Below are 27,898 nucleotides of genomic sequence, written 5' to 3' on the forward strand. Positions count from 1 at the left end.
GCAGACTTTACCCCATCTTACTCCTCCTGTGGCCAGTCACTTTAAGGTTCATCTCCAGTTCAATCCTAGATAACCTAGGCACTCTACAATTGACCAATCGTCTTGAATCGCACAAATATCCAGTCACTTATTACCCCGTCTGCTCTGTGGTTTGACCTCACTTTCAAGTCTCTTCATGGCTCCGCTTGTCATACTCTGTCTCCTTCCATGTTTCTTTTGTCACCCTCGCTATTCCTTACACCCTGTTGTCCACTTCTTCTGCAGCACCATTGGTGGCCTTACTATGGGACACTATTCCCCTCCCCTTTTAAAATTCACTTCCCAGGTCCCACAACCATGGGAATGACCTCCCTGATTTTAAAACCCTCCTCAAAAAGTTCATAAACTCCCACAACCTTCAACATTTCCCCTTTATAGGCCATTCAACAGGTCTCATTCTTCCACCACTTTGAGGTGTCCTCCCCACATTATCCAGTTATCATCATGAACTTTTGCAGAAGATGTATCCACTCCGTCTGCAAAATTGAGCTAAAAATGAAGGTGATCACATTGCTCAGCCATGTGAAAAAAAAAATTTCAGAGTGTGCTGCAAGCTTCTTCTCAAAGTGAGAATATTCCGTGTATAGTTTTATGAGCTGTGTAAAAGATTTCCCAGCAGTGTGCTGCCTCATAAACCAGGTTGTCTGTCACAGATTAGATTATAGAGCTGTGGGCAATTGTGTAGTTACAGCCACTCCAAATTAAAATCAAAGTTTTGAACTAACCTCCCACAGAAACCTTGAAGGTTTATTAATTCTGCCACTTATACTTTCAATTTGATGCTGAAATGATAACAATACCTTTGAGAATTCACTTCTAATTGCAAAGGAGAAATAGTATCTGTCATTGGGCTCCAGGTGTGACAAGTATTGCTAAAATCTCTTCCCATGTAGGTGTCATGCATTTGGGAAGACAGTTATGTAAATCATATCATAGAACATAGAATAGTACAGCACAGGAACAGGCCCTTCAGCCCACATTGTTGGCGCTGAACACAATGCCAAATTAAATTAATTCTCTTCTGCCTGTACATGATCCATGTCCCTCCATTCCCTGCATATTCATGTGTTTGTCTAACAGCCTCTTGAATGCCACCATCGTATCTTCTCCCACCACTCCCCCTGGCAACCCATTCCAGGCTCCTATTACTCTCTGTGTAAGAACAGTTTCTATCCTGCTGTTATAAGACTATTGAATGGTTCCCTAGTACAATAAGATGGACTCTGGACCTCACAGTCTACCTCGTTATGACCTTGCTCCTTATTGTCTATCTGCACTGCACTTTCTCTGCAGCTGCATTTATTCTGCATTCTGTATTTTACCCTGTACTACCTCAATGCACTGAGTAATGAATGGATCTATATGAGTGGTATGCAAGACAAGTTTTTTACTGTACTTCGGTACAATTAACAATAATATTCCAATTTCAAGAAGACTTGCCCCGGACACCTCCTTTGAACAATCCCCCTCACACCTTAAACCTTTATCCTCTAGTATGACATTTCTACCTTGGAAAAAAGATTCTGACTGTCTACCCTATCTATGTCTCTCATAATCTTACAAACGTATCAGGTCTCCCCTCAGCCTCTGCCACTCCAGAGAAAACAACCCAAGTTTGTCCAACCTCTCCTTGTAGCTCATACCCTCTAATCCAGGCAGCATCCTGGTAAATCTCTTCTGCACCCTTTCCAAAGCCTCAACATCCTTCCTGTAATGGGGTGACCAGAATTGCAGCCTAACAAAAGTTTTATATAGCTCCAACATGACTTCCTGACTCAGTGCCCCAACCAATGACAATAATCATGCCATATGCCTTCTTTACCACCATACCATGGTCATAAGCGTGGCCACTTTCAGTGAACTTATGGACTTGGACCCCAAGATCCCTCTATACATCAGTGCTGTTAAGGGTCCAGCCATTAACTGTGTACTTTTCCCTTACATTAGTCCTCCCAAAGTGCAACACCTCACACTTGCTTGGATTAAACTCCATCTGCCATTTCTCTGCCCATATCTGTAACTGATCTATATTCTGCTGTATTCTTTGACAGCCCTCTACATTGTCTACAACTCCACCAATCTTTGCATCATCTGCAAACTTACTAACCTACCCATCTACATTTTCATCCAAGTCTCCCATCCTTCTGGGCAGACCCGAGAGCTTCAGTATTAAATTGTTTCTGAAATGATACCAGAGTCTTAATCACCAATCCATTGTATGTTACTTATTTTCTGTGTGAAGAATTTCTTGTTATTGTCACAAACCTTGATAATTGAAGCCTCTCCACCTTTGTGTTATTTGTGAATTAACATCCAGTGAATTTCACAGTGCATAAATTTTCTGTATGGCTTGCTGATCTGCTCACCCTTATTAACTAATTTAATCCTTGCAAAGCTGAGAAGTTCAAGTGTCTCAGTTTTTCCCTACAACTCAAATCTTTGACATCAGAGACCAGCCTCGTGACTCTTCCCTGCACACCATCCAGCATTTGTATTTAAGTGGTCAGAAATGAACTCTGTAGTCTTGGTATCACCCTAAGCAAAACTGCCTCACATTCCTAAATGTCATTTCCATTCAGTTAGTCATTCCACATTGAATGTTAAGTCCTCTGTATTAAATAGTTTCATCTGAATTATTTCATCACTCATTCTGCATATTCAGTGACTTCACAATCCCTGGTATCAAAAGATCAAAAATAGTATCTCCTGCTTGTGACTTCACCCTCAGCAATCTTTTTTCTCTGGTCCCTGGTGACACGTGCCAAACATGTAGCTCTCAGAAGTTTCTGATGGTACCAAACCTCTTCCGTAGTTTGTGGTACTGGTACACTCTTTACATCTTGTGTTTCTCTGGCCCTATCACCAGCAACAATATCACCTTCCTGTATTTCTCTGTTCTCTATCCTCCCTTGAACTTTGACAATATGGTTAGCTTTCAGGAATATCTACACACAAGCAGGATGAATAGGTGAGTCTGATCATATCTTCCAAGCTTGTCGACATATTCGCCATATCCACTGTTTGCCATTATCACTGCTCTACCAGGAGACTTCTGTTCATTAATCACTTCTTACTAGATCACGGTCCTTCTACTCCCTCAAGCACAACATTCCTTATCAACGCCATTTTAGTGTCCATAGGTTTTTGAGTGTTGCTACTTTCAAAGCAAATAACAGAGGTAGATCTCTTCCAGAACATCCATCATTGGGGGCAGTATACTCTCAATTAATCATCCGTGTCTGATACAAGAGTCCCTAAATGTGCAAGTGGATCCTTTTGATAAAAGTCTGACACCCAGAAGTCTATCAGCTTCTCTTGACATTCAACTGCATTACCATTGCTGGATCGCTCACTTTCCTGGGGTCGCAAATGGCCAGAATCTTGCATGGACCAGATATAATTAATGTACTGCAGCGTTATCTCCTACATCATCAAAGCCCTTCCAACATCTGTGAAGTATAAGTTAGGAGTGCGATGAAATATCATCCTCTTGACAGCATGAATGCTGCTAACAACATATTGATGTCATCAAGGATAAAGCAGCCTGCTTGATTGGTGGCCCATCCACCACCTTAAAAGTTCCTTCTCTCCAATATTAGCACACATCACTGCAGTGTGTGCCATCTACAAACTATACTGCTGCATATGCAACAGCAACTGCCAAACCAATGATCTCAAACCAATGAACCAAAGACAGCTGACAGAAAGGGAACGCCACTGCCTACAAGTTCCCCTGCAGCTTTGGACAATATCTGTGCTACTCCCTTGTTGCTGTGACAAAATCCTGGAGCTTTCTGCTCAATGGCACTGTGGGAGTGCCATCACCACAGTCAGCCACAGGCATTATCGGGGTTTAAAAAGGCAAATCTACTCCCTACCAGCTTTGCAACTGCTGACCAATTAATGTTGTCCTGTCAGTGATGGTCTTCTTCCACAAATGAATGAAAATAATGAAACAAATATTCCTTGCTCTGCCACAGATCCCATCTTACCTTCCTTCTTGCTAATTATCTCCAGCTCTGCTGTACCAAAACTAATGAACACAAGTCCCAAGCATATCAACACTCCAAACCAGCTTTATACATTCAATCAAGACTAAAAACTTAAAACTATGAATTAATCACCTTGTGCATCAAACTTATGTATGGCTTTTAACAGTGTTGTTGCTTCAGCCTATTAGATTCAGCAGGGCTGGTGGTGTACCTTGTCTTTTGCAATGGAGGAGACTGCAGAAGGCATTGAAAGATGCATTCACACAGTTGTGGGCCTGGGTAATAGGCCTCAGACAGCATCCTCTTTCCATGACGGCAGAACTCTGGACCAAATGGTGGACAAGAAAAAGAGCACTGGCTGGGAGATAGTGATAGAATTCTTAAAGCTAATAACCTGAGAGAAGACAACTGATTTATATCAATGAGTTCCACACAGGGGCAGAGCCTTGGCAACTCTAGAAATCTGTAGAGTGGATCACTGGAGTGCCATCATGTCTTCAAAGCCCCTTTGTACAAAGCTATCCAGCTCCATGATGAACTCATTGCAGCTGTTAATCCTTGAGTAGTTTCTGCTTCTGTACAATGAAGGCTGGCATACCAGCCACTGGAAATGACAGCATATTTTTTCTCAAATAGTGAACCAGAGCTGACAAAACTCTTGTACTAGAAAGATGACCTCTTGACATTATGTCATACCACATGCAAGGTAGGTGTGGGCTATCTGTGGTCCTTGATATATTACACAGGCATGCTTGTCATTGCCCCAAGCATCACATTGGACAGACCCATCACGTTTCATCTACCGGCAACCCCAGCAATCTTGTGTGCATTGCCTGAAGCAGTTTATATCTGATTTCACCCTCCGGGAGCTGCCACCTGGGATATCCTCAGCATCTGGAAATAGTCCACTCACATCCAGTGGCTGACCACAAGACATCCAGATCCACACTCTCCTCTATAGTGTGTGAAGTGCCGGAATCCCAGCTGGTGGCTGTGCACCACCAGCTGTCCTCTCCATCATTTTCTATGTGGGTATCTGAAAACAAGGCACAAGGGTCGGGTCCCGTTGAGGGGTGGAGTAAAGTAAGACGAGAAACCCTCCAGATTCTGGAGTTTGTAAATTGGAGAAGGTTGTGGACTGAGCAGATGGAACAGAAATAAACAGTTGACTTCAATGATGTCTTTGATGCCATTGGCCACAGTTTTAGTGATGACAACAGTAACAATGAACTGATGACTTGGGCCTGTTCCCCATTTCTTCTCTTGCTGGCACTGGTCATGCAAAATCTTCACCTTTGAGAGATAGAGAGAGGGAGAGATGCATTTACTTATTGCAACAGAGGAGGAGGCCATTGAGCCCACTGGCTCCATGCTAGTTCTCAGCAGCACAATCCCATCTCACCAATTCCACTCCCTTTATGACCATATTTCCCTACAGCCCGGCAACTTGTATATTCTTTCATGCCCATTATCTGCCCGTTTGAACCCTTTGGAACTTACCTACATTAAGGAGTAATTTACACTGGCTAGCACATCTTCAGATTATGGGAGAAAACTGGAGCACAGAGGAAACTGATGCACTCACAAGGGAATGTGCAAGCTCCACACAGACAGCTCAGGAGGTCGGGATTGATCCAAGGTCACTATAGCTAACTGCCCTCATGACTCGGTGGCTGCCTTGTGATATGCCTGGATGATGCACCTGCCAAGGTTGAAAAGCTGTACTTGTGCAAGTTGCAAGACATTGGTCTAGGTTTGGATTAGCGGTGAATACGTGACAATGGTGGGGCACGTGAATATTAAATAGGAGTCCTGGATGGACAGGTTTGTTTTGAAGTGAGTAATGGCAGTGTGATGAATGGAGAAGTTTGTGAGCTTTATACTGCTGTTGTTGTAAGATGTGATTTGATGATGCATCATGATTTAGACCATACATTTGAAATCATTTGTTGTTTTGTGACATTGCATCCATATCCTTGTTGCTTGATTTCTGATACTGACATTGATTTCGACTTTTGCCAGCTGTGTGTTTCGGTATTGTATCTGAAGGCTTCCTGAGTCACAGTAAGTAGAAGAATCTCTTCTACACCGCATCAGTCAATTTACTCAGAGTTGCATCAGAATCTCTTGCCTGTGCTCCACCATGACTTCAGGCACCTTTACAAAAAATTCCATCAGCAGTTGCAAGGGTTGACCTTCATTTTCAGAACATGGCTTCAGTAAATGGTAACTGGCTTCTATTGGTGTTGGACGCTGATAAAACTGGGCCCCATCTGTGTGCGGTGAAGCAATAAACAGCATGATTAGCACTGGTGGGATGCCACAATCATAATACTGAGTTGAGAACACAGTTATTTTGTGTGCACAGCACAGGGTTAAATGGACATGGATTAATTTTGCATTATATTACTGGCGCACACCATTTAGTGCTGTCCAGTTTGTGCATCCAAGGTCTGGTCTGACCAGAGCACTAAACAATTTGATGTCTTCCATTTGAGATGATCTATTTTTTATCTGCATTAGTTGAATACTGGTTTTGTTAACCAATGTACCGTGAAGTTCATCCAGCATTTCCTCTCTTACCATTCTGTTGATTCTCCTTGTAACTGCACAGCTGCATCCCTTTGTATGGTAATTTTTTTAGGTGATATTTGGGTTATGATAGTTAATGTCTTGGACCTGCCTTGTGGTTTATTAGAACCAATAATGATCAGCACACAGTGAAATGTGGGCACAACAAGTTGCTATGGATGTTTGTAGCTCAACAATGCCAGCTGCTTTTGGGAGCTATGTATTGGTTTATTATTGTCACTTGTACCGAGGTACAGTGAAAAGCTTGTCTTACAAACCGATCGTACAGGTCAATTCGTTACACAGTGCAGTTACATTGAATTAGTACAAAGTGCATTGATGTAGTACAGGTAAAAACAGTAACAGTACAGAGTAAAGTGTCACAGCTACAGAGAAAGTGCAGTGCAATAAGGTGCAAGGTCACAACAAGACAGATTGTGAGGTCATAGTCCATCTCATTGTATAAGGGAACCGTTCAATAGTCTTATCACAGTGGGGTAGAAGCTGTCCTTAAGTCTGGTGGTACTTGCCTTCAGGCTCCTGTATCTCCTACCTGATGGAAGAGGAGAGAAGAGAGAATGTCCCGGGTGGGTGGGGTCTTTGATTATGCTGGCTGTTACACCAAGAAAACGAGAGGTAAAGACAGAGTCCAAGGAGGGGGAGGCTGTGTCCGTGATGCTCTGGGCTGTGTCCACAACTCTCTGCAGCTTCTTGCGGTCCTGGGCAGAGCAGTTGCCGTACCAAGCCGTGATACATCCAGATAGGATGCTTTCTATGGTGCATCGGTAAAAGTTGGTGAGAGTCAAAGGGGACAAACCAAATTTCTTAAGCCTCCTGAGGAAGTAGAGGCGCTGGTGAGCTTTCTTGGCTGTGTCATCTACATGATTTGACCAGGACAGGCTGTTGGTGATGTTCACACCCAGGAACTTGAAGCTCTCAACCCTCTCGACCTCAGCACCATTGATGTAGGCAGGTGCATGTACACCGCCCCCTTTCCTGAAGTCAATGACCAGCTCTTTTGTTTTGTTGACATTGAGGGCAAGGTTGTTGTCATGACACCATTCCACTAAGCTCCTTCCTGTACTCCGACTCATCGCTGTTTGAGATACAGCCTACAACGGTGGTATCATCTGCAAACTTGTAGATGGAGTTAGAGCAGAATCTGGCCACACAGTCATGAGTGTATAGGGAGTAGAGTAGAGGGCTGAGGACGCAGCCATTGTGGGCCACCAGTGTTGAGAATAATCGTGCTGGAGGTATTGCTGCCTATCCTCACTGATTGCGGTCTGTTTGTTAGAAAGTCAAGGATCCAGTTACAGAGGGAGGTGTTAAGTCCTAGTTCTCGGAGTTTGGTGACAAGCTTGCTTGGAATTATTGTATTGAAGGCAGAGCTGTAGTCAATAAACAATAGTCTAACATATGTGTCTTACTGTCCAGATGCTCCAGAGCTGAGTGTAGGGCCAGGGAGATGGCATCTGCTGTAGACCTTTTTGGCCGATAGGCGAATTGAAGTGGGTCCAGGTTGTCTGGTAGGCTAGAGTTGATGCGTGCCATGACCAACCTCTCAAAGCACTTCATGATGGTGGATGTCAGAGCCACTGGTCGGTAGTCATTGAGGCACGTTACCTTGCTTTTCTTTGGTACCGGGATGATAGTGGTCTTCTTAAACAGGAGGGAACCTGAGATTGAAGCAGGAGAGGTTGAATATGTCCGCAAATACTTCTGCCAGCTGATCTGCACAAGATCTGAGCACGCAGCACTGGTACACCATCTGGGCCAGGTGCCTTCCCCGTGTTCACTCTCCGGAAGACTGATCTTACGTCCTCCACTGTGATCACAGGTTCAGCTGCATTGGTGGCTGTCAGGGTGGGTGGTGACAATCCACTTCCCTTTTGTCCAAAACGCACATAGAATGCGTTAAGTTCATCAGGAAGGGATGTGCTATTGTTTGCTATGCAGCCCGACTTCGTCTTGTAGCTTGTTATGGCATTGTAAGCCCTGCCATAACTGGCGGCTGGTCAGGGACTCTATTTGAGTTGGTATTGCCTCTTGGCATCCCTGATAGCTTTCCGAAGGTCAAACCTCGATTTCTTGTACAGATCAGGATCACCAGATTTGCGTGCAAGCAGTCCTCGCCTTCTGCAGGGAGTGGATCTCCCGGTTCATCCATAGTTTCCTGTTTGGGAACACCCGTATTGTCTTCCTTGGGTACACAGACCTCCACACACTTGCTGATAAAGTCCGTGATGGTGTGACATACTCATCAAGGCTGGCAGCTGAGTCTTTGAACATGGACCTATGCAAAGTATTTGGAGTAATTGTACTGAAACAATATATACACTTCAGATTGAAGGCACAGAATCCTAGCCAGGATGACTGAAGTTTGTAACTTGCGTCCTAGGCTTTTGATTAGAGATATTGAAGCGATGGATTTCAAGATGGCAAAAGAGGAATTAATATTCTGAATTGAAAGCATTTAGTATTTTGAACAAAAACTCTTGCATTTAGTATCTTGCAGCAGTTCATTTTTTTTTGTATGTCATGATGATTAAAGAATTTCAATTTCCAGGTGACTGCTCTGTATTCGATTTGGACTTTAGCCAGTGATTCTGCCGTGTGTTTCCATTGAAAGACGAGTAGACTGAGTTACTTATGAACAAACACGGCATTCATGTGAAGTATCATGTGCAGTTTCAACTGTTATCCCTGGCGATAATGTACATAACACCAAAGACCAAACGAGGTAGTTCTGCTGTAGCCTTCAAATGGCAGTTGACTTCTTTTTATCAGACAATGGGTAGAGGCTAAAATTTATATATGGGTTGATTGCTCCTGCACTAGCTATTTCTGTCCACTGACTGCAAAGCAGCAAGGTGATTGAGAATGTAATATTACAGTGTAATTAGTTAATAAAATTAATTCAGCTTGTAGAGGATTTTTTAAAAAATAAAACTGCTTTCTGAAATAAAGTTCTTACATTGTGTAATAATCAATAGGCTTTTGGATAAATCTTGGAACTTCATGGTATGATGTTCTTGGGCACTATTACTTAAACATTTCAGTTTTCATATCACAACTAAAAATTGAAGAGCAGTGACTTCTACTACATATCCTCCAAAACTTACTCTTTTTGCCAAATCTTGATAGTTAGAAGTGTATTCACTAATTTGAAAGGGAATAGAGGCCTCAGCCTACTCCAGAGACTATGAATTGGCTCTTTGGAGTTGGGAGGAGAGATGTGTGTAATATTGAACATTATCCTGGGGTCTGTTCAGACAGATGCCCTCTAACTGATCATGAAGCGGACCTCACGTGTGTCATAAGGACCTGCTTCTGTGTAATCATGAATGAATGAAAGTTACAGAAGAGGTGCATGGGCAGGTCTTACACATTCTTGATGCCCAGGCACCTCTGTGTATTAGTGCTTCAGACATGCAGAAGGTCCAGAGGGAATATAGTGGACTGTGCACTCAGTCCTGGATTTTACATTCAGTTGGTCCTCAACTTTCTTTAACAAATCCGTTTTCATAGAAATTGTGCTCTCACATGTGGACACACGGCTCCTGGGAGAATCTTACAGAAATTGTGTAGTTATTCCTGTAGTGTTGGCCAATGTTTATCCCACAATCAACATCATTTAAAGATGATGTCTGGTCATTATCATACTGTGGTGTATTATGATTAGATTTAATTTTCAGAATCCTAGATCAAGTTTTAAGTACCATAATAATTCCTGATTTGTGAAGAGCCGCCAAGTTCACTTTATTTCATTTGGAATGTGCAATAATCATCCCATGGAATGTACACCAGTGGATGAATTCATGGACAATTTGTTGTGCATTTCCTTCTAACTTTATCAAAACAGGTTTTAATTTGTGAAGTTCTAGATTGGTTGTTCATCTGAAAGCATGGGCATATTTTAATTTACATGTGTGAAATGAGTAAATATTAATCGATATTTATTTTTTCGAGTCAGGATGAATATGAAGTTGAAGATGACATGACACCATCAGAGGTAAACCAGCAGTCTTTGGAATTTTAAACTTGGTTATGTTTTTGTCCACCTTTTTGGTTAGTAAAATTAGTAAATGTTATAATTCATTCACTTGAATATCTTTTCCAGATGTATTTATTCTGCCATGTTTACATAATGTGATGATGTTCTCTAGTCATATTTGAAATATTTCAATAAATCGCTTAGGGGTTCGGTTAATGTAAATGCAAACTTTAATTGGCTTAAACTCTGATATCAATACTTGAGATGAAGCCTAGATGAATCATAGGAATCAAAGAATTCTCCACCACTTCATACACAAGTTGTAAAAGAACAAGATTACAAAGATGAAGACAGGCAATGACAAACTTATTCTTTGCTAATTTTATTAAGAGCAAAGAATGTACATTAAAAGGACAAAGAAAATGTTACTTTTCTAATGCAATCAATCAGGGCTAGAATGGCTGTCTGTGTTATTGGATTGCTGCCTTGTAAAGACTAAGTAAGCAGGGAAAATTGTGCGGAATCAATAGAAGGAATTAGTTTGGTATGTCCAGTTATGCCCTTTCTTGTGTGATCAGTGACAACATACTTTTAACAAGGTTATTGCTCTGCAAGTGCAGCAAACTCTCTCAGTTACAGTCATCCAGTAATATTTGATCAACACTGAAGTGAGCAGATCACAAAGGTAACCAGAAAAGTTTATAGAAGAATACGAATCATCAAAAGTCTTTGCTTCACCTAGGCCATCAAAGTTATTGATAATCATATGGAAGACGAGATTCATGTAGTGGTAGAGCATTGTTGGCTAATGCAACAATTTATTTGCTAATCTTTTATTTGATTTTAATACCCTAAACAATTGGAGGCTAGTAAACTCGATCAGAATGTAATCCCTACAAGATCTAAGAAGTCTGTTTGGGTTGTCATATCCATACAGGGCTGGTGCATTCAGAGGAGTGAGTGAATTTTTAATGTAGTAGTGTCCTAATTTCTGCCAAACAGATCCCAAAAATTAACTTAATTCTAATGGCTCTCATTCCCTCAGAAAATCCTTTTTCACTTTTTCTTTCTGAACACTTCATTCCTCCCTCATTTCCACACTTCTTTTCATCTTTCCTTCCATTCAACACTTTACAATGTTATCGTTCTAATATATCTTTCCAGGCTTAACTTCCAGGTTTAGAATCTGCATGGCTAAGTGAGGATTCTTTGGTTTAATTGGTTGAAGAGACATGCTGTTTCTTGACCTGTCCACAGACATTCCCGATCCCCTGTAGTGGGCTCCACACTAAATCAGGCATGTTATGACAGCAAGAATGTACTTAACTCGGTGGGTAGCTGTTAGTGTAGTGAAAGGCAATTCCCATTCCTTTGGCACGGACAGCAAAATCTGGACCATAAAGGTGAATTCATCTTAGGCTCTGCTTTAGTCTCAGTTTTACAAAATGTCCTTTGCCTTTTTATAAAGTTGTATGATAATCTGCCTGAAAGCCCTTAAAGGCAGATCCTTGAACACTAAAGTCTTTTAAGATTATGATGAAGGTGAATTAAGATTTCTTTCCCCTGAAGCCACCAGCTCCATTAAGGTAATTAATTCTACCTCCTCTCAACTTCCTTTGAAGAATTTGCCTTCAGGTGAGTTGCTTCTACCTTACTTGTCAAAAAGTTAGCATAACAAGTGGGAAGTGTTGTGGAACTAATACAATTTCATTTATAAAGCCCTGCTTTTAATGATCTCTTAACTGCCAGGTAATGAAATATATGGAACACAAGAACAGAAGAAAATAGGAACAGGGGTAGACCACCAGGTCCCCCAAGCCTACCTGCCATTCAATATGATCATGGTTGATTATATTCAGCTTTCCTGAGAGATTAATTATTTTCTTGTTGATTATTGACTCTAGCATCTAGCAACAATAGATGTTAACCAAACTTGCCTCTACTTTCCCACCTTCTGTCTTCCTCCTATATTGAACAAGGGAGTCACATTTTCTGGTATCCTCCTGGAGTTTAGCAAGTTGTAAAAAAAAATTCAACCAGTAGGTCCGCTATCTCTGCAGCCCCTTTTTAAAAACCCTTGAGTACAGATCATTGGATTCTGGTGTTCTGTCCACCTTTATCTATAATACCTTATCTCTTGTGATTGGGATTTATAGAAATTCCTCCCGGTTGTTTGAAATTAGCCCATCTGTTACCTTAGCGACGTTTGAAGAAGGGTACAAAAATTGATTTAACGTATCTGCCATTTCTTTGTTTACTGTTTTTAATTCCAAAATCCTACACTTGTCTTAGCTGCCGCCTTCTTATTTAATTATCCGTAGAAACTCTTACTGTTTATTTTGATATTAGATGCAATTTTTCTCCCAAAATTATTTTTCTCCCTTATAAGCTTTTTAGTCTTCCATTGCTGGATCCTAAAACTTCTGACCTGCCACCAGCCCTTGCTGCTTCATATACCCTCATTTTCAGTTTAACAATGGTGCTGAGCATTAGTTTCCAGCTTGTAAGTGTAACCCTGGTTTCTCTAATGCATGAGATCTAAAATAGTCTGATAGATAATAGAACAATCCTATGCTGGATCCTCCTGTTGATTTTAGCTAAGGCAGCAACTATTTCCATTTGTAAGCATATTTACCGTAGCAAAAATGTTCCAAATTGTTTCACACTTGTATTATCAAATTTTTAAAAATCACCTTTATGCGAAATTTGGACATCACAGAGAACATTGCTGGGGCAGCAAGAGAAACCGGTAAAGGCAATTCACAATTGTAAGTGGATGTATGAGAATGACACCAGGCAAATAAAGTGGTAAAAAAAATATGGAATGTTGGAAGTACTCACCAAGTAATGCAGCATCTGTGGAGAGAGAAACAGAGTTAACATTTCAGATCAATGACTGAAGGCTGCCTTACTTGTTGAGTACTTCCAACATTTTCTGTTTTTATTCTGGATTGTCAGCATCTGCAATGTCTTGTTTTTGAAGTGTAGGCCCATTTAGCTGGGTATTTATGGGGAGACTTTGAAAGAGAATGATATGGTCAACCATGTCAAAGGCTGCAGACATGTCAAGATTGACAAAGGAGGATAGTTTACATTACTGTAAATATAAACTCATTTCTCCCACTTTGTAAACTATCATATACCATTACTATTTCATTTATTGCCAGTGTGAACACTTTGGCAAATGTAACTCTTGACATTAAGAAAAAACTAATTCTATGCCATATGATAGGAACTGTGTGTGATGTAATTATGCATAGTCATATTTAAACTGTACCAACAGAGTATAATGAATCTCACAATTGACCAGTAATTTACCTGTATTGTCTGTTAATTTGAATTTATTAATTATATTATGTAAATAATGGAAATTACTCTTTTAGCGGTGTGATCTTAAATCTTTCAAACAATATTTTGTGCTGCATTTTATTACAAGAAATCTATTCTTCATGTTTTAACTGACCACATACACACAAGTTTGCCAATGACCATAATTTCCTTCATAATTGCTGTATAATTTTGTGATATTGGAGCAGTTGAGGAGTTAATTAGGAATTGAAGAATTAATTAGGATTTCCAGTCTGTTTTCAAGATGACAAATTTCAGAAAGGACATCAGAGCTTCAGTGAACTTGATACTGAATTTGTCACTGTGAGGAACTAAAATTGCGGAGATGCTCTAACAACCTGAACTGCATGGCTTCCTGTAATGACAGAGGGAATACTTAAGTAAATGAATGTAGTTTGAACTCTAATCTACACACTGAAGTGCCATAACTAATTGCCTGAATGCCTCTATGCCCTGAATTCGGTTGTGAACCATTGAAACTCTGTAACTGCAAACTGATGATTAAAAATATTTTCCTAGATTATGGAATGGGAAGAAAAACAGTTTGATGAACAAGTGGACTTCAACAACTGTAAGATTGACCCAGCACCCTTCCAACTCGTAGAATGGACATCTTTACACAAGGCAAGACCCATTAGATGCCTTTTGTTGCTGTATTGCTGTTGTTATTGTAATTTGTGCCAGTGGATTCTCATCCACTGATGTTGCTACAGGTTAAATTGTTAAGTAAATAATTAATTGGTGCTGTAGGTTTTTGTTTAATGTTTCTCAGTACATTATTAGTGGTAATTAGAATTTTAATAAAATATGTTTGAAATTGAATCATAGTATTTAGAAGCACTGTTCAATAATCTGAGAGATTATTTCTATTTGCATGAATATATAGTTTGTAGCTGCTGCATCTGTTTTTGAAACATTGCACATGTACTTGCATCCTCTTGTAATAAAGTCCAACCTACAATTTGCCTTCCTAATTGTTTGCTGCATCTGCATGTAAGCTTTCAGTAGCTTGTGTACAAGGACACTCAGGTCCCTTTGAGCATCAACATTTCCTAATCTCTCCTCATCCTAATCTCTCATCAATTAATAGAATACTCTTTTTTCTATTTTGTACACCAAAATGACCAACCTCTCATTTTTCCAATTACATTCCATTTGCCATATTTTCACCTACTCACTTAGTTTATCTATATCTACTTGAAGCCTGTTTGCACCCTCCTCCCTATTCATGGTCAGTTTTGTGCCATTAGTAAACTTCTAAAGATGACATTTGGTCCCTTCTGCCAAATCATTGTGATTGATTGTGAATAACTGAGGCCAGAGGACTGATCCCCGTGGTAGCCTGTCAATCTGAGAAAGACTTATTTATTCTCACTCTTTGCTTTCTGCCCATTAACCAATTCGCAATCCATACTCGCCTGTTAGCCCTGCTCCACATGGCTCTGACCCCATTGACCAACCTCCTATGTGGAACTTCATTGCTAGCCTTTCTGAATATCCAAATACACTGCATCCACTGGTTCTTCTTTATATTTTCTACAAGTCACATTCTCAAAGAATAGGTTCAAGCATGATTTCCCTTTCACAAATCAATGCTGACTCTGCTTGATGTTATCATTATTTTCTTCTTGCATCCTTTATTATAGATTCCAACATTTTCCTAACAACTGACCTTAGGCTAACTAGTCGATAGTTCCCTGTTTTCTCTCTCCCTCCATTCTTAAGTAATAGGGTTACCATTTGTTAGACTCCTATTCACAAGAACAGTTCCAGAATCTATAATATTTTAAAGATGATAACCAAAGCAGTCACTGCAGCCACCTCTCTCAAAACTCTGGGGAACGCAGTCGTCGGCTCCTTGGGATTCAGTTGTTTCAGGCTCGCCAATCTCTCAAGTCGTTTTTTTCGAATACTAAGTTTCTTTAGTTCTTCGTTCCTGTTGGACCCTTGGTTGTTCAGTATTTCTAGCAGGTTTTTGTTTTGTCTTTTTCATGAAGATTGACAGAGTATTTGTTTAATTTCTGTGCCAGTTCCTTATTCCCCATATTTCAGTATATAAAGGAACCACATTTACACTTGCTAGTCTTTTTAAGTATCTATTAGAAGCTCTTACAGTTTCTTTTTATACTTCTTGCCAGTTTACTCTACCTTCCCTCTCTTTATTAATTTCTTAGTACTCTTTTTTTAGTCCCATGCTTCCTTTATCATAGATTCCAGCATTTTCCCAACTATCATGATTTTAGGATATCCCAAAGTGCTTTATGGACAACTAGATACTTTTCAATTACAGTTTCAGTAGTAGTGTAGAACGCAGAGCACAGTTGGCTCCACAAACTCCACGATGAAATTACTTTTTTTAAATGTCTTTAAAATTGATGAGTAGTGTGGAGTGAAATTTTAAATTGATATTCTGGTGTTTCACTTGAATATTTATGGAAGCATTTTCTGTTTAGAAGAAGGGGTTTACCTGAAACACCAACTTGTTTCTTCTCTCCCAGATACTCCATCAACTGTTGATTGTTTTCAGACCTACCAGACATTGCTTCAGAATTCCAGCATGTCCTTTTTTTTTGCTCTTTGTTAATTAAGAGTTCTTTACGTTTTGGTTTCCTTTTGTAGTGTCTGAAAAGGACCTTGCCCTGTTGACATGAACATTGCATTATGTGCAGCACCCACTCAGGCCTTTCTTGAAAATTTACTAGTACTTTTTATACTGACGTACATACATGCCTCAAACCTTACTGAGGGATGATAAAAAAATATATAGAAGATTCTCGTATGGATCAGGTAGATAAAATTTTGATTGGGTTAACTGTGTGTTTGAATTTGTACATGAAATACTCAGTGTGCATTGAAAATTAGAAATAATTCCATTAAAAAAAATTCAGACATTGAAATTGCACAGTTGAATAAATGATATATTTTCCCTGAAGATTTTACCAAACAGTGCTACAAGTAAAAATAATTGCCTTAATGTGGATAATTCATAATGTAGGCAGCTCTGAGTTTGCTGTCTCATTGTTTAAATCTCTGATTTGTGAGTATGTCTGGCAGCAGTAGGCACATTATTCATCATGTAGTGTAATAACATTGCAAATAACGCTGTGTAGAGTTACTGTCATAAATATTTAAAAAAGGAAGATAATAAAATAACATGTTGCACCTCTCCACAGAGGGTTGACAGTATGATATAAGTAAATTTTGACATGGAATGATGCACTGTTTCTTTACATACGTTTTCAACAGCATTGTTTTAATCATTAGAAGATGTCCTATCAGCATGCACCACTTGAACAATTGATTCTATTAAGACCACAGAGTTAAATTTCAAGTTATGTAGTATGCACAAAGACAAGTTGATTAAAATAGTCAGTATGTCCTTCTGAGCAGGACATTAATGAGCATGTGCATTTGTTAAAATGCTGATCTCAGAACTAATACACTAATGTGGCAGTACTTCACAGAGATTATTTGTCAAGCAATACTATTCCACCCCAGTCCTGAGGAATGCTTATTAATAACTATTGATATTTTATCTTCTCTGCATGGTCTTTTATCATTACACTTCTTTGTAATGTTTTTCTACCATGTAGTCTTTTTCCATTTCTTTTGTATGTGAAATATTTAGTGTGTATTGAAAATTAGAAACAATTCTAATAGTCGAACTGAATTTTATTCATCGGAATTTATTTTTTGTTTAAATATGCAGTGCTGCTTAAAAATTTTCCTTTCATTCTGAAACATAAATTTCATGAGTTTTATTTGAAGCATTCCTTCAGGCAGATAGTCATACAGCACTTATTTTGGTTGGGAAAGGTTAAAGGCTCAGAATTGCAAACTGCAGATTGAATGACTGCGAGAGACTGCTGAAGAGGGAAACTAATGATGTGCTCTCGGTTACAAAGTAGGTTCAATATCCATTTTTCATCAGATTTAATGCTCACTGATAATATGATTGGAATATGTGACTTTGAGCTTGACTAGTGCACCCTATCAATACCTCTTATAATGTTATATACCTCGATCAGGTCACTCTCAGCCTCCTTCACTCCAAGTAAAACAAATCTATCTCTCTCCATAAGTTAAGGCCTCCATTCCGGACAACTTCCTGATGAATCTTCCTGCACTTTCTCTGGAGCAGCCATGTCCTTCCTATAATGTGACACCCAGAACTGTAGACAGTGTGTAATTTTCTGAGAATGCATGTTTGCTAACTACTTGCCAATCACAGCACAGTATTAATGACTCTTTAATAAATGATCTACTTTTTAACTTTGCAGCTCACGGCAAATTAGCAGTATGCATATCTGTCAGCATTGTGATGATACTTCAAAGTGTTCACATTCATAACATTTGTTAATACAAAGGTTGAACTGCGGCAAGAGGCAAAACCATGCAATTTTTTCTCGTGTACTGTTATTCTTGAACCCACTTTTGGAGGGGTGGGAAAGGTCTACAAATAGCCCATTAACAGTGCTAACTAGGAATGGTTGATGTGAGAGAATTTATAAGAACTTTCACCAAATGTTTCCATTCACAGAATTAAAAATGATCATTAACAAAATTTTAGTAACTTCAATTCTACCAAAGGTCCAAAACTTTACAAACTGCCTTTATTATGAGAACTGCTGACTGTTGAGATGATTCATTTTCTTATGAAAAGAAATGATCATAATATTTACCATAAAATGATGTCAGCAAAAACCATTGTACTGACCATAGATAACGTCTTCAGAAGTATGTGGGGCAGTTACTCTTGGTTTATGCTCAACCATTAAGAAAGTAAAACATTGAAAATTTATTTTAAGTTTTGTTAAAATGCTTTTGAAATGTACTGAAGCAATAATTGAATCACAATGTTAAAATAGAATCTTTTGTTGGATTACAATCAATCATCTGATCAAAAATTCTCATCTCCTTTCAGACTCACACCATGTTCTCCCTGTTAGGACTTAACCATGCTTATGTGACGAGTATTGGAAAGTTAATAGGAGTGGTAGCTCTTAAAGAGGTGAGATATTTTACATTTTATTGGCAACATATAGTTGAGTGACTGCAGTACAGAGTCCATTCAGGGTGCCTGTCTAAACCCCATTTACAGTTCGAAGATGTTGGACGTAGTGTTGTTTCCGTGATTAACGTTGAAGGATTAGTTGAGCCAGGAATCAGTTCTTATGGTGTGAAAGGGACATTTCCCAAATGAACCTTATTTCCACCACCATTAGTCAGATTGGCAAAAAGAAGATGGACTCATTCATCTGAGGACTTAACTCAGAGATTTACTCTCCGCGTAGTAGCTCTCTATGCCACTACAAAGGAGATACAGAGAAAGAAACCTTTTTTTTGCACTATTAATGATGTCTGCTTTTCATTAGGGCTAAATTTGCCACTTAGCATAGGTAACAAATAGGGATTTACTGCGGATCCTTTTGTAAATTCAGTGGAGCCATTTGCGTCCGAAGTGATCAGTGCATTTGTTTTTCTGAGAGCTGATTAACTCATCCTTTTCTTACTTGCACAATAATATGTTCCAGAGGTATAACAGTAGAATTCCATCATGACTGCCGGCTAAATCCTTTACAAGTGTTTTCAATCTCTCTGCTGGTCGACCAAATTATCACTACATGAGGCAACATTTGGTTCAAATATTTAGGAACTTTAGTCAGTAAGCTGAGATGTGTTGAGAAACCACATTGTTTCCATCTCTTACAAGGCAGTACTTTAAGGTTCAGAGTGTGCTGGTGAGGGTGGGATTCTCCCCAAGACCAGGAATTCCCTTAACTCCCGTCTCAGGTACAGCATCTCAAAAATAATTTTTTCCAGAAGAATTTGTACTGGGCTCATGTATGGCAAAATAGGCACCGTGTTGGAAATCCAAGCATGTGAAATGTCCTGGATACCAGAAGATAAGGTTTGTTTTCATCAGAGCAAAAGCCCTGGAAGACCATCCAATGGGAAGAGTGTTTCCACATTTTTAGAAGCAGTTTTGAAGACTTCTTGAACAACAATGCCAGTTTTGTGCATCCATGCCTAAAGGATGATTAAGATGGTGCAGGTGTCTGTTTGCTCAGTCCTGAATAGTAACCTTCCCATATCTCTTTGTGCTTCAGTGGAATGAGTGTTTGTAGGAAAGTGTGAAATGTGTTGTGTCTGTGCCTGTCTGTGTATGCATGACAGAGAGGGAGAGGATTGCAAACCATGGGATTTAGCTTGGAAGTAATCAAAGTAGCTTCTCACAAAATTCTAAGAGGAAACAGGTTCATGGTGATGAACAGAAAATTTAAATCCAGTGTCAGGAATTGTGGAGTAGAAATTTGTTCTCAGCAAATGCAAAATGCAGTTGTAACTGCATGTTGGACCCTGATTCCAAAGTCAAAGGAATGAAATTTTGGAAGGAGAATACAATGCACAGCTGCTATTAGAAGACATAATTAATGCAACAGAATTTCTACAAAGTTCTACAGCAATCTCTTTACCCAGAGGGAGACCAACACTTTATACCACACCATAAAATTTTACAATGTAATCTAATTCACTGACTATCAATTAAATTTTCATTAATGTTTGAAGTTTACACATCATGAATAAGATAGGTGTTAAACTAAATCTGTGATATTAAATGACTCTGGAGCTTTTAAATGTTTCTTTGAATGTATTTAAATTACATTCAGTTTGTACTACTTTGGATGTAATTATATCTGACATAGAAAAAGAGGAAGAAGTAAAAAGTAAACCAGGATTGGTGAGGGTGCTGTACCTTTTATGACCATCTGTTTCCTGCCAGTATAGGGCATCAAGTATCCTAACTGAATATTAAAGCATTTCTTCTGAAGCTTTAGTATTGACTTCACTAATATTAAATTTTAAAACTACTATCTCCCTATCCTTGCCACCTCAACAAAAAAAAGTTTATTCATTCCCTGTATGAATGCCAAGATTGGAAGTGTACTGTCCCCTGGAGAAGTGTGCATGACATATTTATTACTGTTCATGTATTTGCTTTTGGAGTATCCCTCAGTGATTAAATCTATTTATGGTGATGTGAAGTTAATGTCTCTGAGGTAAGGGAATTAATATTTTCATTGGTGAAAATTAATTTTGTCATTATTTTTGTATTTGAAGTCTAAAATGCCTAAATATAGCCCCTGGATGTCAAATGCACTTTAGACTCTGTATTAGAAAAAAAAATCGTACCAGAAATCTAACCTGTGAAATATCCTATCAAATGCGATAACGTTGTAGGTTGTTTCTTATTCTAGCTTTATAGATATAAGATATAATTTTCATGGCACGGAACTTGGTCAAATCAGAAAGTAGATTGGGAAACTGTGTACACAGAACCTATATGTTTTGTTCCATGTAAAGCTCTATATCAAGAATAAGCAGTTATTTATTTTGGTGTTCAATTACATGTGAAGGTAGTAAAACAAAACATTAATAAGAATAGTTGTCTTCTTATGACCGTTGTCTCTAATATGTATATACATTCTCTTCAGTTCTATTATTTTTAATTGCTCAGAAAAGATGTCTATTTTCCTGTGTTAATAAGACATTCCAGTCTTGTAAATTTGATGATTGTTTTATGAAAGAAGTGTTCATTTCTCTCCTTGTTTCAATTCATTTAGCTGAGAAAAAGCCATTGAGGGTTCAGTCACGTCCAAAGGTGTGAAGATGAAGCCACCTTTGGCCAGTTTCAGGGAGAATGCCAACAGCAGCAGTGAATCAGACACCACAGAGATCCACAAGCTGTGGGACAGAAGGGAAAGCCTTACACTTCCACGTGAATCCAGTCCATCAGACACAGATGACAAATCACACTGAACGAGCCTAGCAGGGAACAAATTGCCTGAGTAAAACTGCACTATTCACACTTAAAGCACTTGATTTGGATGTGGAAATGAAATCCTTCAGCTGTGGTCAGAAGGGTTGGATTTGTATGATGCACTTCTAAACAATAGAGTAATTTGAATTTGGTAAACCTTAAAAGCACTGATTGTACATTTTGTTGAGAAACTTATAGAGGTATGCTGGTCTTCATATGCTAGCAGACATCTTTTTTCAAACTCATATAAAGCCTGATTTTTAAATTGATAAGTCAATGTCTAAAAATGAATGCAGAAAATATGGAAATGGAGTAGTTGACAAGTTGATTTCACTTCCACGATAGAATTAATATATATGTGTTTCTTAGCAATTTATGTCCTGATTATATCATTGTTCAGTTGTACCAGTGTTTACAAACAAACATGCATATGGGGTGATGGTAGAAATATCTAGAAACAAGTTTGGAAATGCAAGTTCAACATTTAGCCCCCTCTGGAAAGTTCAGTTGAAGTGTGGGAATATGAAGAAGTTCATTCCATTTACTGTATTGCTCTACCCAGACATTCTTCTGCTAATGAAATATGCTCATTGAATAAGCTGTATTAACATACGGTGTTTTAAATTTGGATTGAAAACACACACCAGTCAGGTTCCAGAATTTTATTCTAATGCAGCAGCTGATTTGCAAGAAATGTATCCTCGTTCCAGTTATGGTCCATCTTCCCAATAATGTGATGGTCGTTGTATATGCATTGGTCTTGTTTGTTAACCAGATATTAAATTCTACTACTGAAGCTCATTCCAGGTGCTATTTTGGGTGGCAGCCAAAGGGCTGGCAACAGCTGCTTCCAATCCCAAAACATTTCAATTGTATGTTTGGCTCTGAATTATCAAGTGCACATTTCAAGGAATATAGCCTCTGCAGTTATTGCAGTAAAGTCTGTTGAAATCTTAATACCTCATAATATGTTGTGTATCCAGGAATGAATCATTGCTGTGGAATCAGGCTATCAGCTTATTTTAAGCTCTTACTAGTAATACATTAGTTTTATTTAAAATCCAGGAAATCTCAAAATAATGGGAATGATTGGCAAATTTGTTCTGGATTTTTATTCTTGGTCAGTCACTGTGCAGCCAAGACTGGTATATTTCTGGTGTGACGGTATGTATTCACAGATACACTTTGACTTGTTATGGATGCGTTGATTGTGGTGTGTCAATTCTATTTTTAAAACCAGAGGTATATTTCATGGTCACTGCACATGGGTTTTACAAGACTCTACATATTAGTGTCCCTATATATGTAATTGAGCTTGAATGTCAATAAATTGAAATCCGAACTCATTGCACAACAAGTTAAAAGTGCAGCTATCAAAAGCCATTATCACTTTGTATTCGTCAGCTTCATTGGAGTTGTTTGATCCTGTTCTGTTGATAACCACTCATTAAAACCCATAAACCACAGTGCTTACTTAACTAGAACAAACTTGATCAAGCAAAGGTTCATTCTTTACAAATGAGATCCCACTGTAGATCAAGGACTTTGAAGTCAAATGTCAGATCAAGATTAGTTATGTTCAATTTTCTTTTACATTGGCTTCCCTGCCAATGTTTTTAACTCCTGTTTAGAACTGCAGGCCAGGTCAGGTCATAAACAGATCATGTTTCGTGGAAATAGAAACCAGCCTTCTTTTGCTTGCTGTGATTGGAATAGTAGTACCTCGGTACTCATGGTGCCCCTGAGGTATAATGTACCTGTGGCTGGTTCTGCAACAGGTGATAGATAAAAAGCCATCAGATTATTGTATTCAAGCTAAGTCAAATTATCAGATATATTTACAAGTGAAATAGTGCTCAGAAGTGCCATGGCCATGTAAGTGAGTGATGGTCCATACAATAAAGAATACAATTAGTCCACAAATTATTAATATTATTGGTAGAAAGACATAATTTGCTGAGTCAGGTCCAAAGTTAACCTTTCTGAGTTCAGCTTTGCAAACAAATTGGACAAAAGATGAGGAACAAGAAAGTTTCCTTTATTAACTGTGTGAGATTATGAATTTGTCTGCTTCCCCATAATATGAATACACGTACTTTGATACTCCAGCTACCAAACAAACTTTGACCAAATTAGCGTTCAGTTCCAGGCCAAGGCTTGACAACTCTCAATGCAGATAATGGATGGTCATTTCTGTGAATACATGATTCTATAAAAAGAAAAACAAAGGGAATTAGTTCTAGTGAGCATGAAACTAATCAAAAATTATAATGCACTAATTCTCTTGTATTACATTTTGCCTTTTTTTCCAAATGACAATAATTAAAATAAAAGATAGTTTGATCCTTGTTCAAACATCAATCATCAAGGTTCCTACAACACAATATTATCTTTGAGTCTTGCTGTTTAAGTGAGAGTGTTAAAGATAGAGGAAACCCCTTGCTATTGACCGCTTTTATCAGATTGGTGTGTTATTACCTTTCACTGACTCTCCTTCTTCCACTTTGAAAGGGGCTCTTGAATTTAACGAGTTCAACCAGTGACTATAATTGGCAATGCTTCACCTCTGCAACAGTTTTTCATTCATTACAATCAAGAATTCATTTGGGAGGCAGTGTCCCTGTATAAAGACTGAACATTGGCATAGTTACCCAATGTTGCAAAAAAGGTGCACATAGAATTAGTAACCTAACCATATTCTTTCTTCTTGAAATTGACCTACAATGTCGTATTCACAACTTCCAGACCATTTTTTTGGAGAACTAATTTCAGTATTCAATGGTTCTATTTCTATCTCTTCCTACCCATTATTTAGAGTAGTGTAATTGCCCTGATTCACAACTATTATGGGATAATTTATTCTTCCTATGAACTAACAACATATGTTTACAATTTATTATTCCATAAGTTCATTTTTTTACCATTTTTACAGATGCTTCTCAGTTATACAATTCACATAAGAGAGATGGCTACAGTTGATTTAAAAATGCACCTTTGTATCTTTATGGAGCATGTAAAGTGGATCCGAGGCAGCACCATAAAGCTTGTGCTGTAATTTTTCAAATGTACTGTGTTTTAGCTTTGTTCTGCATCAGTTCTCTTTACAAGTGATCTTGCGTCTCTTGATATTTTGTTCTCTCGGTATCAGAACAGACTCCCAAGCATTTAACGGGCAATTTCTCAGTTTTGCTTCATCTACCTCTGTTCATTCTTACTGCAGTTCTGTTGTGATTGAAGACTACCATAACTTTTGTATTTATTAACAGTTTCCATCTTGAAGATCTTCTTTGTTCAATTGCCTGTGAGTGATTCTTGGCACAAAAATGATGTGCTGAAGATAAACCTGAAGTAACTTAGGTCTGGATTAGTCACTTGCAAAATGATGACAGGGAAGTTATTGAAATGAATCTGGTTTAAGGCATTAGACATTATATCTTTTCAAAATCTAATATTAGTGTGCACGAGTGACTGCCTTAAGTAATTAAATAAAAATAAATTACCCAACCCTACATCAGTGGTGTGTCGTAGATTGAGATTTGTGAATGAAGAATAAAGATGTTCTAAGTTGTTTTACTTTATGTACGTTATCATTGTATTCTCAGTCTCAGTGATCTTTCCTGAACCTTTTTAATATCGCTATCTTTTTCTCTTAGTGGTCACTTGCATGAAACCACAAGAAATAAAAGCAGGAGTGAGCCATTCTGCCCCTTGAGCCTGACAATAAAAAATGTTTGAACAAACTACACCAGTTCTGGACTGCAGAGATGTATCTTCAATGTTTATTCCAATTATTTAGTAAATTATTACTATTTTTTGTCTATCTTGCACATCCTTTCTTTAGGAAGTACAGGTAGTTCATCAGCAGAATCTTAATACGTTTGGTTTATCTATGATCTCGCTGAAATAAGGAATCTTACATTGAGTGTTTTCCAAATTCCTTTACCTGCTGAATACAGTTGGAGTACCCAGATTAGATTATTTTTTAACTATCCTTCCAAACGAGAATTTAATGGGTGCCTGGGATTTTCCTGGTTAGGTTCATTTTGCTTTCAATTTATATGTAATGCCTTAAAATAATGCTAATAGCTCTACTTTATCTATTTTCTCATTCCAACTCAGCAACCAGTTACTTTTGTATCCTTCAGGAAAAGACGGTGAACCATTGTACCATTGCTATTTTATCACTTAATCAAAAGGAGGTAGGTGCACTAATGGGTAATTTGATGGGCTTCGTGATTATTGGTTTGAATTAAACTTCCCAACTGTAACACCTCCATCATCTTTTTAATTGTCCGTTCCCCAGTAAGAGATTTGTCCTTTTAATGCTTAGGTTTTCAACCTGGGTAATAGGCACTGCTAGCACTAAGGCAAACTTGTACCCATGAACCTTGTCTCTGCTTATCATCTGGTTTGACTGACACTTCCACAGATTTTAATGGCTATGTAAGCTTCCTATTAACTGTGTAGGACATCATTAACATATAAATCTAAACTGTGTTGCTTTGTGCATTTTTTCATAAATTGTCTGAATATATATTCTGGGATTAAACTTGAACTTCTTTTTACCACTGGCTTTTGGGAGCCCTTCTATTAAACCTTTGATAAGTTAGCTGCTCATTTTTTGACCTCAAATTATCTCTTCAGCAATAGTTTGTTTCTCAAGATTCATCCTTTGCTTTAAATTGAATTGTAAAATTGCGGGCAATTTTGTAGCAATCGTTTAGCTCCTTCTCAAAAGTATTATTGATTCCACAGAAAAATGGTTAAACGTTATGCAAGTAGAGCTCAAAATAAGCCTGGAGTACAACATATTACCCTGGATAGTCTATTACCTTGGATGTTCTTTCAGCAATGTATGACTTTCTGATCAAACATCCTGTAATAATGGCTATTTATGTAATCTTTTTAATTATCCCCAAAAGACGACATATTGCTTCTACAATGTCATTTATTTTAGTTAATTTTCATTGAATTTGCTTTTTCAACTCTTGACTGTGCAGGGACCTTCCATAATGAGATAAGAGTCAAAATATCACAGAAATATAGCTGTTTTTTCTGCAGCTGTCTTTAGGGATTGTTCCTGAAATGACATGGTTCGTGAGCTCATTTAAATTCAGAACAATGTACGTTGTTTTAAATGTTGATTTATAAAATATTAATGCTGATATGCTGGAGAATTAAATTATCCACAGAAAATATAAAATTTGCAGTTTTGTAAACACTGAGATGATTGGAAAATATAATTATTAGCTTGGATTTTTGAGCATTACAAATATTCTAAAATCTTAAATGATATCTCTGCAGTCATTAAGTTCAAGAAGACAACTCTGTCTGCAAACTATAATAATATTTTTACATTGATTTATGAAATTTTATGACAATTACTGTGAAACATTTTGCAATCTATAGGGTTTGTGTAAGAATTCAAAATCAAATACTACATATTATTGGACCAGTCCCTAATGCATGGTCTGTGTAAAATACATGCTGTTTTATTGTTGTGATTCTTTCTAACAATGGAGCAAAATTGTGATTCTGAAGTGAGGTATCAATTTAGAAGCATTATTAATAAAATCTTGAGAACACTAGATAACAATCTGATTTTGAATATCTGTAATAATTGGCCTAAGATATAATAATAATTGGATTGCATTTTAATATTTGAGTTATTCTTATATTGCTATAATTTAATTTGAACATATATTTTCTATATAATATGACAATGTGCTCTAAAATGGAAGCTGTTTATTTAGATTCTTGTGCAGTTTTTCACGATTATAAAACTATATGGGTACTCCATGTTGATATTAGCCTCAGAATCACCACTTGTGCAATAATTTTTTGAATGGCAGATTTTGCCGTTCAATTCTATATATGGAATTAATTCAATTAACTTCATTTTTTTTATCAAGGATAGTGGTTTGTTTAAACTGCCTATTGCAATTGATCAAACTTCAGCCTTAATTTTTTTTGTGCTACATTCAGATTATTTCTGATCTGTGTTAAATCTTCTGTAAAAATAATTTCTGTATATTAGTGTGAGCTCAGAGTTTAACAAATTTCAGTGTTATTTAAAAAAATAATTTGTTTATCTTGCAACTACAAGGAATAATAAATTTTTAACCAATG

General features: G+C 38.0%; 1 protein-coding gene across 1 annotated transcript in view; it reads left to right on the forward strand.

Moving 5' to 3' along the window:
* Positions 1-27,898, forward strand: part of clcn2c (chloride channel 2c) — a 456,139-nt gene extending 428,241 nt beyond the window's left edge. Inside the window, exons 21-26 of the mRNA XM_052017638.1 lie at positions 10,579-10,617; positions 14,467-14,571; positions 18,872-18,958; positions 18,993-18,996; positions 21,578-21,797; positions 25,423-27,898. Of these exons, the coding sequence (XP_051873598.1) occupies positions 10,579-10,617; positions 14,467-14,571; positions 18,872-18,958; positions 18,993-18,996; positions 21,578-21,768 (426 nt within the window). The 3' untranslated portion in view covers positions 21,769-21,797; positions 25,423-27,898. The remainder of the gene's footprint in view (positions 1-10,578; positions 10,618-14,466; positions 14,572-18,871; positions 18,959-18,992; positions 18,997-21,577; positions 21,798-25,422) is intronic.

Source organism: Pristis pectinata, chromosome 6 (assembly GCF_009764475.1).
Source record: "Pristis pectinata isolate sPriPec2 chromosome 6, sPriPec2.1.pri, whole genome shotgun sequence".
Taxonomy (NCBI): Eukaryota; Metazoa; Chordata; class Chondrichthyes; order Rhinopristiformes; family Pristidae; genus Pristis; species Pristis pectinata.